General features: G+C 35.4%; 1 protein-coding gene across 1 annotated transcript; it reads left to right on the top strand.

Annotated features, from left to right (window-relative positions):
- Window positions 1–11,663: 11,663 nt before the first annotated feature.
- On the top strand, window positions 11,664–12,621 carry LOC139867373 (RING-H2 finger protein ATL74-like). Its single transcript, XM_071855740.1, has one exon. It carries the CDS (start codon window positions 11,826–11,828, stop codon window positions 12,366–12,368), a length of 543 nt encoding a protein of 180 aa, XP_071711841.1. The 5' UTR covers window positions 11,664–11,825; the 3' UTR covers window positions 12,369–12,621.
- The last annotated feature ends 240 nt before the right edge of the window (window positions 12,622–12,861 follow it).

The following is a 12,861-nucleotide window of genomic DNA, read 5'->3' as shown; positions in this document are numbered from 1 at the left end:
TTCTATAGATTCTACAAACGTAGAATTAATTAGGTGAAATGGCTACAAGACCCTCTTTTTGTTTTGTAATTCTTTATTTTATTTTTTAGTTTGTAATTTTTTTCTAGCTTTTTCGCTAGCTTTTTAATATAATTTCTGTCGTTCCAAAAAAAAAAATTCTCACTTCTCTTTTTGCTAAAGCCACTTAAAATTACTATATTGTCCCTAAATAATGTATTATACAATTTTCTTATTCAAATTATTAGAGGATAATACTAGAAAGAAACTATTTTATAGTTGATGAATAAAAAACATAAATGAAATTATCACTACCTTTTAGATATACGTGACTTAATTTTAGTGAAACCTAATATTTATTATAGACAAAATTACTGAAATCATCCCTGTGTTAAGTCTTTTTTATCCTTTTTCATCCCTTACAAAAACAATCTGCAAAAATAGTCCTTAAAGTGATTTTTTAATCCCAAAATCATCCCTGTCACCAACTCTTGTTAAATATGTCCATTAACTTTAGTCACTTACCGGGTTATTACATGTGTATCGGTTATTACATGTGTATCGGTTTATTTTTTCGTATGTCACTTACCGGGTTATTACATGTGTATCGGTGTTGCTAGTGAAGTTGGTGTATTGCGATTTGCGAGTGAAGTTTGCAAATGAAACTTCTTACGAATTTACCTGAACGTCAGTGATTAAAATGATAGTTGCAAAAAGAAATGGATTATCACCAAAAAGTCCATTTTTTGAACTTGTTTGCGTGAGAGCCCATAAAAAAAAAAGTTTGACAATTTGCCCTCGCAAGGAGCAAGATGCCTCTTGCTCCCTTGCGCCTTGGGTCCTTGCGACGTTAGTCACACTTGAGAGCAAGGAGCATGGTGCCTCTTGCTCCCTTGCTCCTAGGTGGAAGCAAGGACGCAAGGTGCCTCTTGCTCCCTTGCTTCCACCTGGGAGCAAGGTGCCTCTTGCTCCCTTGCTCCCAGGTGGAAGCTAGGGAGCAAGATGCACCTTGCGTCCTTGCTTCCACCTGGGAGCAAGGGAGCAAGAGGCACCTTGCGTCCTTGCTTCCACCTGGGAGCAAGGGAGCAAGATGCACCTTGCATCCTTGCTTCTGTAACGACTCGACTTTTTCGACTTATATTTTTGTGCTCTATACTTTCACGATTCTGCGTATATGTTCGTACTGAGCTAGTTTATGCTCTGAGATCTTATTTCATGATAATTACTTTCGTTAATGTCTTGAAATGTGCTATTAAGTGTTTAATCACTTAACTTGATCCTCGAATGCTTTTATGACCGTTAGTGTCACTTGGCGTTTAAAGCGAGCTACGTACTCGGTACACGTTTAACTTTTGTCATAATTGGAATATTATGACTACGTAATACTAATTGTTATTTTCTAATGACAATTACTTGGCCTATTGGTTGCTTAATTACGCTTAGTGTTTTACTAATGCACACTAGTTAGTCTTAATGAACTTTTTACCTTAATGGACTTAGCCCACTCTACTCTAGCTAATGGACTTTTAAGTTAGCCTAATTTTAATGGAATTATGACCCATTAAAATGTAGGACAAAAACACATTAAGATGAGCCAACATACTAGCATTTTTGTTAACCATTACTACACATGTTGCATGTGATCCCAACAACAAGCACCACCTTTAGACCACCACCATGCAAAAAGCAAAAGTTGTCCCCCCCTTGTCCCCCATGGTGCCTACGGTTTTGGAGACACCCACCACCACTCCACCACTATAAATATCAATTCTCATTCTCCCATTTCACACTTGATCTCATCCTCATTTTACACACACTTGCTCTCTAATTTTCTCTAAAGTCTTTCTCACACTAAAATTGTAAGTTCTTAAATTTTCTTCTTCTTCCTTCTTTCTTCTTAAACACGACATCATCATCATCATCATCATAAGATCAAGCTTTTTAGCTTCTTGATCTTGTTATATCTTGTAGATTCAAACTTTGATTTGAATCCTTTAAGAACATGAAAGATTCAAGCTTTCTAGCTTTGAATCTTCATTTACTTTGTTGGATCTAAGTTTTCTAGCTTATGATCTCTTTATTTTGTTAAAAAGATCAAAACTTGTGTTTATGATCTTCATGTAACTTGTAGATCTAGCTTTTTGTTTTAAGAATTGTAAGACCCAAATATTTCACAGTACATATGTGTGAATAAGTGATTCAAGTTGTGGGGTTTACGTTGTATATAATTAAAAGGCAAAAGAAGCTGAACTGGGCATATGGCGCGCCGCGCGGCCTTATGGCGCGCTGCGCCATTACGGGCTGACAGATTCCTTTTTCTTTTTAAATTAGATATTTTAAGGGCATTTTGGTAAAACCACTTAAGGTTCGACTTTAAGGCTTGGATCAGTTGTTTGGAGTGTCATTTACTCCATATTCACCCACCTTATCATCTTCCAATCAATTATAGAGAGAGAGTTAGATTCTAGAGTGAGAGAGCTCAAATTAAGGAAGAAGAAACTCGAATCGGGTCAAAGTGCAAGCACTAAAGTTGTTCATCTCCTCATTTACTACGTTTTGATAGTTGTGGTAAGCCCTAAACATAATTTTCTTGTTTTAATTGTTTAAGAGTTAGGGTTTGTGTAGGAAATGAACACTAAGACCCATTTGTTAGTGAATTTGGGTGTTTTGGGTGAAATTGGGTTATGTTGACTCAAAGATGACTAACTAGGGGTTTTCAAGCATTAATTGTTGTTAATAAACCTTAATTAGTTAGTAAATTGCTAGAACACCAATATTTATGTAAATGGATGTTAAGTGGGTTAGTGGATGACCCGAAATGGGTGTGTTGACCCTAAACGGGCCAAACGGGTCAAAAAGGACCTAAGTTGGTTAATGTTTGCGTTTAGTGCATAAACCTTGTTCTAAAATGTGTTTTGAACCTATCTTGGCAAATGATTAGGGTTTTGGTGCGAGATGACACAATATTAGGGTTAGGTGTCCAAATGGGTCAAAATGACCTAGAAATGGTGAGTGTTGCGAGTTTGACCAACTTGAACAAATGATTGATTATATATACTTTGTAATAGGTGCGTTACCTTGAAGTTTCAAGCTTGGTTTATTGATTCACCGAAGGCGAAAGGTGAGTGGAATAATTATATGCGTAGATATATAATGTGTTTATTTGTGTAGGGTGATATGTGAAGTGTCGATGTGCTAAGACACCACGTTCACGTAACGAGTGAAGTGTCGATGTGTTAAGACGCCACTCGGGAGTGAAGCATCGATGTGTTAAGATGCCACTTCGTGAGATGTAACGAGTGAAGTGTCGATGTGTTAAGACACCACTCGGGGTGAAGTGTCGATGTGTTAAGACACCACCCGGGGTGAAGTATCGAAGTGCTAAGATGCCACCCGAGGGGTTAGTGTGCGACGTGTTAAGTGCACTAATGGTTGTTGTGAACACCGACGGTCTTTAAACACCGTTCCTTGTACGATTGGTTAACCATGGTTATTGTGTTGTAGTGTAAGCATATTACTTTTGTTCATGTTATATATACTTTTGGTTATGCTAGCTTGATTATGGGAAGTTATAGCTTGTATTTAGGACGATAAGCTAATTGTGACTGCTGGCATGTATACGGTATGCGAGTAAGTATTTGCAAGTAGATATATTATATATGTACGTGTATAATTATTGCATTCACTAAGCTTTGCTTACCCTCTCGTTGTTTACCTTTTTATAGGTTCAATTGTGGACAAGGGTAAGGGCATTATCTTGGATTAGAGATCCCGTTTTATTGATTAGGGGACGCTTTTTGGAAGTGTTAGTTCTTGGAGTTTGACCGAGACTTGGGTAGTGTAATCCCAAACGCCATGCTCTTAGTGTAGTTTGGTACTTAAACTTTTGGCGGTCGAAACTCATATTTTGTATTTAAACTTGTAAATTGGGCCGTGTGGACCCCGCTTTGTAAAACTAATTTTATTAATGGAACGTGTTAGTTTTACATATATGAACTTGTGGGTGAAAGCGTTTCGTCTAATTATGTCGGGAAACGACCAAACATTTTTGTGTATTTGGTTACCGGGGATAGCAGTCTGCCCAGGTGGGTTCGCGCGCCGCGCCATATGCTGGCCAGTCAAAATTTTTTTTATTTGTGATATTTTACACGGGTTTGGTTCGGGTTGTTACAAGGATCTTCAAGAACATTAAAGATCCAAGCTTTCTAGCTTAGGGTTTCATTATTTTGTTTAAGATCTTAGCTTTTTAGCTTATGGTCTCATTACTTTTACTAGATCTTAGCTTTCTAGCTTATGGTCTCGTTAATCTTGTAAAGATCCAAGCTTTCTAGCTTAGGGTTTCTTAACACTTGAGATCTAAGTTATTATGGTAGATCTCACTTACTTGGAACCTTTTTATGATTTTTGTGGTGATAAAGATCAAGTCTTCATCATCTCATATGATGAAGATGCATAAACTTGTACCAAAAGGACAAAGGTTGAAGCTTTATTGTGTTTATGCAATAAAGAGTCAACCTTGATGTTCAAAACTTGTAGAATATTAGCTTTTACTTTTAGTTGTGTGTTGATGGTTGAAACTTGGTCAAAGTGATGCTAAAACATCGAAGAGTTGTACACTTGAGGCTTATACGCATCAAGGATGAGAACCGTGATAAGCATCAAGCACCAAGAAACCCACTAGAGCACTTGTTTTCTGTTTTTCGGGGTCTGATCAGACTCCTGGCTCTTCTGTAAAGTTGATTTTCAGATAGTTTGGTTCGAGTAGATGACTTTTCGTTCAAGACTCGCCTAAATCCGATATACGTTTTGGGATTTATAGCCTTCTGAAAATCACTACGCCTTTGTAACGACGTGCTGAAAATTCTGACCTACTCGCGCTTGAACCGTCGCCACGGTCAAACGACATCGAGTTAGGATCTGAAAATTGGATAGCGGTACGAGGATTCACATATGGAGCCTTGGCCACTGGCGGCGCGTCATTTCAGTTTGTATAGAGGTCGTAGCAGCTGTCTGAAGTCTGCCTTTTATTTCGATCTCTATTCTTGTTGAAAACTTACTTTATCTTTTACGAATGATGATGACGATGATGATGCTTAGGACTTTACTTATGTACGTTTAAACCTTTGGGTACCATTTACTGACTTAGTAACCTTTGACTTAGGTTTAGGACCTTTCGGACCGACTTACTACTTGCATACCTTTCATATCGACTTTTACCGCACATTCACTGTGAGTTATAGCTTCCCTTTTTTACTTTAACTATTTTTGGTACTGAGAATACATGCGCTTTTTATGTTTTACATACTAGACACGAGTACTTAAACTTTATATATGTTTGGGTGACATAACGGCACAAAGATTCCCCTTATCTCGGTAACGTTTAGTCATTGGTTTATGAACCGGTGAACGCGAATCTTAGATATGGATCCATAGGGTTTGACATCCCCACTCGGGCTAGTCGCGCTAGCATCCAACGGGTGTTTAATACTTCGTAAACTTACGCACTCGCCAAGAGTACTTTTAGGGGGTGATATATTATTTTACGTTAAGTTAGTTACCGGGTGTCCACGGATAAGCATATACTTTATCATACGGATTTGAGATACTGTTTTGAATACAAAATCTCGTGGTCTACATTACATTGCTGATTACAAACAAACTATAGCTCACCAACATTCGTGTTGACATTTTAAAGCATGTATTTCTCAGGTGCTTAGACGTTGTTGCTTCCGCTGTTAGACTTGCTGTTATAGTCTTGGTGCTATAGACTTGCTGTTACAGACTCGCTGTGTTAGACTTCTGCTGCATTGTTTAGAGATGTCTCAATCATGGAACTTTTACTTTGCATTCACAACTTATGTTACATTTGAACAATGGTTTTGTAATGACCTTTGTGTCACGTACTTATGTTAATGCTTTCTATTCGTAGAAGCACGTTATCTTCATAAAACATTTGACGTCGGTAAAGACGTCATCTTTTGTAAAACATTTGACGTTGGTAAAGACGTCATCTTTTGTAAAACATATGACGTTGGTAAAGACGTCACATTTTCATGAATGCAAAACTTGTTTTAAAACAGCATGTAGTATTATACCGTGTAATGGACCTGTTGTTGATGATCCGTACACGTTGATTTTGTACGGGGCTTCACAGCTTCCACCTGGGAGCAAGGGAGCAAGAGGCACCTTGCTCCTTGCTCTCAAGTGGGACTAAGGTCGCAAGGACGCAAGAGAGCAAGAGGCATCTTGCTCTTTGCGAGGGTAAATTGTCAAACTTTTTTTTATGGGCTTTCACGCAAACAAGTTCAAAAAAATGAGCTTTTTGGTGATAATCCCATCAAATGATACTTGAAATTTTCAATTTTCATGTTGCATAATGCCTATATAAAGGCTTGGGCTTTTGATCCATTACCAAAGGCTATTGCTTTTGATCCATCACTAAAGGCGAGTTGGGCTAGTTGTACTGAATGAGGTGAATAAAAATAAGAAAAAGTAATATTTGATTTTAATTCGTTTTAAAAATGATTGATAAATTGATATTGATAAAAGTAAATGAAACTACTTTAGAGTTTAATGATTTTTTTGGTATACCTAAGTTTCTGATCCACTTTACGAACCGACTTACATCAAGACGACATCCCGCTTTGAGAATAGCCAGTAGTCAAGAATAGCCAGTACAACGGATTTATTTTGTACTAAGAGTCATTCAAACCTGAGACCTTAAGCGAGTTCACCTTTTTTTTAAGTCAAATTTTTACCATACCACCCTTGTGTTTTTTAGAATGGCTCTTTTTCAGAGTTTAATAATTTTAATAGTAATTTTATAAACTTTACATTTTCTTTGAAGAAATAAAAAATATTTAGATGAAAAATAAAAGTAAGTTAATCTAGTAATAAGAAATGATCTCATTGTGTGAATGGATAAATTCAGGTTGCAAGCTCTGCACTGAAAATGAACATGGCCCTAACACAACAACAACAACATCAACAACAACAACAATACCCAATCCCACAAATGTAGGGTATGGGGGAGGTAGAGTGTAGACAATCATTCCTCGTACCCTAGATTAGAAAGAAGTCACTAATCCACCCTCGGGTATAAAACCCGCGCCTAGATCAGGTCTTCCCTCCCTCTACTCTAGAGGCAAAAGAGATTGCTTCCTAAGGACCTCCGGTCAGAAATGCTCATAAAAACAAAAAATGTGGGCAAATGATACGTACCTGTAAACGTTATGTGCGCCTAGAAAGATGCAACCATACAAAGTAGCCATAAAGAGAGGACACATATAGCAAGTAAAGCATAACAATAGGACAAATATCAAGGGTAATATAGTGCGCATAGACATGTAATTTCAAGTAGGCCTACCAACAAGCAAAATACACACCCACCCTCCCACCCGCACACCCAGCCACACATATACACCTACACATACACATACACACTCATAAATTTATACCCCTACACACACAGGCAGGTATATATACCAATACATAAACATATATACGTATAGGTATTTTCATAGATCTATATACCTAAGTATAGATACAAACATACATACATACATACATACATACATACATACATACATACATACATACATACATACATACATACATACATACATACATACATACACCTAGATACATGCACATAGATACATACACACACATAAGCATGTATAAATACCTATACCTAAACACATATACGTATAGATACATTCATAGAAATAACTTAAATATATTCACTTAGATACATCCGTATATATATATATATATATATAGGTACAGATACAGACATGCATACATACACCTAATAGCTTACTCAATTATTCTAGTTCTACTCCTCCACATGCTCCTATCCGAAGTCATGTCCTCCGTCAGTAGAAACTCTTTCATAGAGTAAAAGAGTTATTTAATAGAGTAAAAGAGTTAGAACATGGCCCTAAATGTGACAAATTCTTCTTATTTAATAGAGTAAAAGAGTTAGAATTTAAAATTAAAGTAAAAATAGATTATAAGATTTAGTTGTCTTTGAACTGATTCATACTTGCGACGGATTAGAAGCTCATATGATCTTTGTTACATCTATTTTTTTTATTGACTTAGACCTTATTAAAATCTCAATATGTTGAACTAATACACCAATAAATACAAAATTAACTGATATAAACACCATACAGCATTGCAATAAACGGTGTCCACCAACTGAACATAGTGAATCACACCGATCTAAATCCACAATCACCAATCTCTGCCAAACTGACGTCCCAGTAGCACCGAAGATCCCAACTCAACTAGATAAAGTGAAAGATACTCGATATTAGTGCATTTTATGTAGATCCCCTCTTACTTTGCATGTTACTTTAGTCATTTGTCTATCGAACATTACTCTAAACGTAATTTGACTATTCAATGGTTGATTGTAATGTTTAATGTTTAATTGATAATAATATGATCACAGACGACCGATTGATGTAGTCAGTCGAGACATAGTCGATTGACTGTGTCCACATATAGTGTAAACGAGATTCCGATCAGCCCGCGCGTTGCGTCGGGGCCTTCCGGATTACATATTCATAGTTATATTTAACGTAGTGTTATGTATTTATAGAAGCGAATACGTGTTAAGCCTTGTTTTAGATGTCGGTGTGTTTAGCGTTTTTTTTAAAAAAGTGTCCGTTTCGCGGATAGTTAGTTGCGTTGTGTTCATAAAATTATTTCGAGTTGAACGGTGGTGCCGAAAAAATTTATGCATTACTCTAAACGTAATTTGTGCATTCAATGGTTGATTGTAATGTTTAATGTTTACGGGAAGATACGGGCCGATAAAAATTGTGGTGTAATTTGGCTAAATTTTTTTAATAGAATAACGATTTGACGGGTTATACCCCTGGAAAATTGTAGTTTGATTGATTGTTGAGGGGCCGGGTATTTAAATTCATTTTGGGATGTCGTTTTTATACTGAGGAGACGACCAACTTTTGCTCCTCAAATAGTGTATTAAAAAAAATATATATATAAATATAAATATTTAAAATTTAAAATATGGGTGTCGAGTAACTTTGATAGTTTACTCACCCTACACATACCCTAACCGTCTAGTTTCGTCTAGTTATTGATCATAAGTCTACCCAACACGAATAATAACTCTAGAAGTCGTTCCAATCGCTTATAGGTTTGATAATCGATCCCGAAAGTTAGAGTTTATTCGATTAAAACTTGTTCTAGTATTTTCCGCCTCTAAATTGAGTCCACTTTTGTTCTAAGATCCTAAATAGCGTCTAACCCAAAATGGTTACACCACCACAAACGAAGAATTCCTTAGATGATAAACATTGCCTTCTTTTAATGAATTTCAATTTCAATTGAATAGCAGCTCTTCAACATAAGGTCCCACCAACACGTAACCGTAGACCTTGACACCAGTACACGATGGTAGAATGACCGTGAGATGGCGTCGAGCAAACAAATCCGGTGTTGCCAAACTTTTTGGCTTATTTGAATGTCATTGTCTGCCATCACAAACATAATTTGCCAACTGTTAGTATGTCTTCAATCGTTGTTTTCATATTCATCAATTATAATTCAGTAACGTGCGATCAATTAATAAACCCGTACAAGTGTCTTTGTCACAAGTAATTGTAAAAACCGTGTAGAGTATGATGACCGTGACTATTACTATGTAACAAACTAACAATAAACATGCCGAGTAAGCTAGGATTACTAACATAAAAATAAATGGTCCCTTTAATTGTTTAGTACGGCTATTTTATAAACTGGACAAGTTATTTTCACTCAGATGGGCGTGGTTTAATAGGATCATCCCGTGAACATTTGTTACCGTTTTCAACCCTCTCCTAGTCCTAGACCACCCCTATAATAATTTTGAACCCGAAACTATCATGAATATATCATAACGTCAACTATTAAGTCATCATGTGATAGTTACTGCGGCTAATTTACCAATATAACTAATAGACAAAATTTTTCTTATTTGTTATGAATAGTACTATTTAGTTTTTCACTTTTCACAAACATAACCCCCTAACTTTCATTAAAATACAAATCGAACCCCCCACTTTATACCTAACCCCCTAACTTCTATTAAAATACAAATCGAACCTCCCACTTTATACTTATATTCTAAATTATTATTTTTTATAACTAATAGACAAAATTTGTCTTATTTTTAATAAATAGTACTATTTAGTTTTTCACTTTTCACAAACATAACCCCCCAACTTTCATTAAAATACACATTGAACCCCCACTTTATACCTAACCCCCTAACTTCCATTAAAATACAAATCGAACCCCTCACTTTATACCTATATTCTAAATTATTATTTATCCCATCACTAACACCAAAAATACTGAATAATAACACCCACCACGCTTTACCGACTTGTACACTGCGCTCAAACAGTAGGACCCACATAGGCCACTACTGTGCTACATTTTTTTTTTGTCTCCAACAATAAAAGAAGCAACTTTCTTAAAAGGAACAACCCTTCAATGCTACCAAAAGATGTCGAAAAACATTCTTTTTTACAAATTAGATCAACTAACTTTAACGCTAAAAGAAACAACTTTCACCAAAGGAACAACCCTTCAATATTAGATGTCGAAAAAAATTCTTTTTTACAAAATAGATCAAGACTTTTTTTTTTAACTCGCATTCAAAACGGAGCCCCCGGCGCGAAGCGAGGGCTCCACAACTAGTTTATGTCAATATATACTTTTATCCTTTAATCATATACTCGTCATACAAACTTATCATATCAAAAGATCAATCCCTTTTCCATTCTTAACATAAATATAAATGTAATGTAATGTAATCTTGTTTTAATGTTTATATATATATATATATATATATATATATATATATATATATATATATATATATATATATATATATATATATATATATATATATATACACGGAGTATTATGTTTGCCTCTATGCAAAGTTTGAAACCAAGAATAATGAGAGTCATTGAAATAAACGATTCGCTGATGCAAAAGTCGCCGTTTAAAAAAAAAGTTTGAAACCAAAGAATTTTAATAATCTCTATATGTGAAATTTAAGATAGAGTTGACAGCAGTTTGTTAATAGTATGTACTGAGTATTTTGTTAACAAAATCTTCATATATTTTAGAATAACAAACTTATCTTTTTACAACAATTCTCCCGATACCAGGTCTCGCGCTCAAGGACTTGATTACCCGAGGTTTAACCTCTATGGAGAGCCAATGTGCTCATAAAAAGGGGGTTTCCTTGCTAATAAAAAAAACAATCTAAGTTTGCAAAATAGACAAATTAACTAACCAAAGTAAACATAAAAAGAAACTATAAGTTTTTTATACATTAAATAATAGGTTTAAATAGGAAAGTTTTAAACTTAAGAATTGGAATGAAGAATGTGATCGGCTAAGTTTCTTTGGAATAAATCATTACGGAGTATAATTTTTTTTCTTAATTATGATCAAGTAAGTATCAGGTGCTTAATAAAAATTCTTAAGCCACCCAAGATATTTATTCATCAATAAAAAAAGACCCCACAAAAACCAACAACCTCCCCTATAACTAGATCAAATAAAAAATTTAATACACAATCAAGAAACTTCACTTCATTAAAATTTTTAATTATTCATCCTTCATATCATCCACCCATGAATCCCTAATTACTTCAAGTTCAAGAGATTTAATTGTTCAAGTAACAAAGTTTATAATTACAATGAATCCACTGCTCAATCTCTTTTGTTGTTCGATTTCAACAATCCTTAAACATTATTTATTAATTTATGAGGAGCTAAAATTTTGATAAATGAAGCTGGATTTGGGAGTTGTAAAAAAATATATTATCATGCAACGGTTGCTACTGGATTCAAATAACCTGGCGCCAGCGGAAAACAGAGGTGCTATTGATGGTAGCAGCCAACAGCATTCATCATATAACAAAGAAGCAAATTTTGATACTAATATGATGATTATATTAGTTGCTTTACTTTGTTCATTAGTTTGTGCATTGGGGCTGAATTCGATTGTACGTTGTGCTTTAAGATGTAGACGGAGGTTGGTTTTTGATGGTGGTGATGGAACTGGTGGCGTTATGGTGATAGCAGGGGTTAAGGAAAAGGTGTTAAAGCAGATTCCGGTGGTGGTGTACGGCACCGGAGTTGAGATTCCTGCAAGTGAATGTCCTATTTGTCTTGGAGAGTTTATGGATGGTGAAAAAGTTAGGATCTTGCCACAATGTAATCATGGGTTTCATGTGAAGTGTATTGATATATGGTTGGCTTCACATTCGTCGTGTCCGACTTGTCGGCGGTCTTTGGTTGACTTGCCACCGGTGGTTGAAAGATTATAAGAGGGTTTTCATGTAGGATGATGATAAATCTACTAAAAATTTTGATAAATTAATCGAACCGTGTTGTGAAAATATCACAATTCGTTAATGTAAGGTGTATTGACATATGGTTAGAGATACACGTACATTCGTTGTGTCTGACTTGTTGGAGATCTTTGGTTGATTTGTTTCCGGTAGTGGCCAGAAAATTTAGGATAGTTTTCATGCTGGGTGATGTTCATTTTTAATTTTAAACTTATACGTTATAATCACTCAATGCACAAGTTCAGTGGATTTTTTTTAAATTATTTCTTAAAAATGTCAACTCTTTCATTTAAAACGTTATTTAGTGGTGATTGGGATGATGGGGTTTTTTTTGAGATTTTTGTGAGGTATACCGGTGAGTTGTCAAATGTGATGGGGTGAGGGCGTGATGGAGTTTGTAGTGGTGGGCGTGATGAGTTAAATTGGTCCCACATTTTTATTTAGTTTTTCTTTTTGTTTGATTAATTTG

The sequence above is a fragment of the Rutidosis leptorrhynchoides genome, chromosome 9 (assembly GCF_046630445.1).
Source record: "Rutidosis leptorrhynchoides isolate AG116_Rl617_1_P2 chromosome 9, CSIRO_AGI_Rlap_v1, whole genome shotgun sequence".
Taxonomy (NCBI): Eukaryota; Viridiplantae; Streptophyta; class Magnoliopsida; order Asterales; family Asteraceae; genus Rutidosis; species Rutidosis leptorrhynchoides.
The sequence above is the reverse complement of the archived record's forward strand: the minus strand, read 5'-3'. Positions and strand labels throughout refer to the sequence as shown.

Coding starts and splice junctions, on each gene's coding strand:
- LOC139867373 (XM_071855740.1), top strand. CDS start 11,826: ATGAAGCTGGATTTGGGAGTTGTAAAAAAATATATTATCATGCAACGG.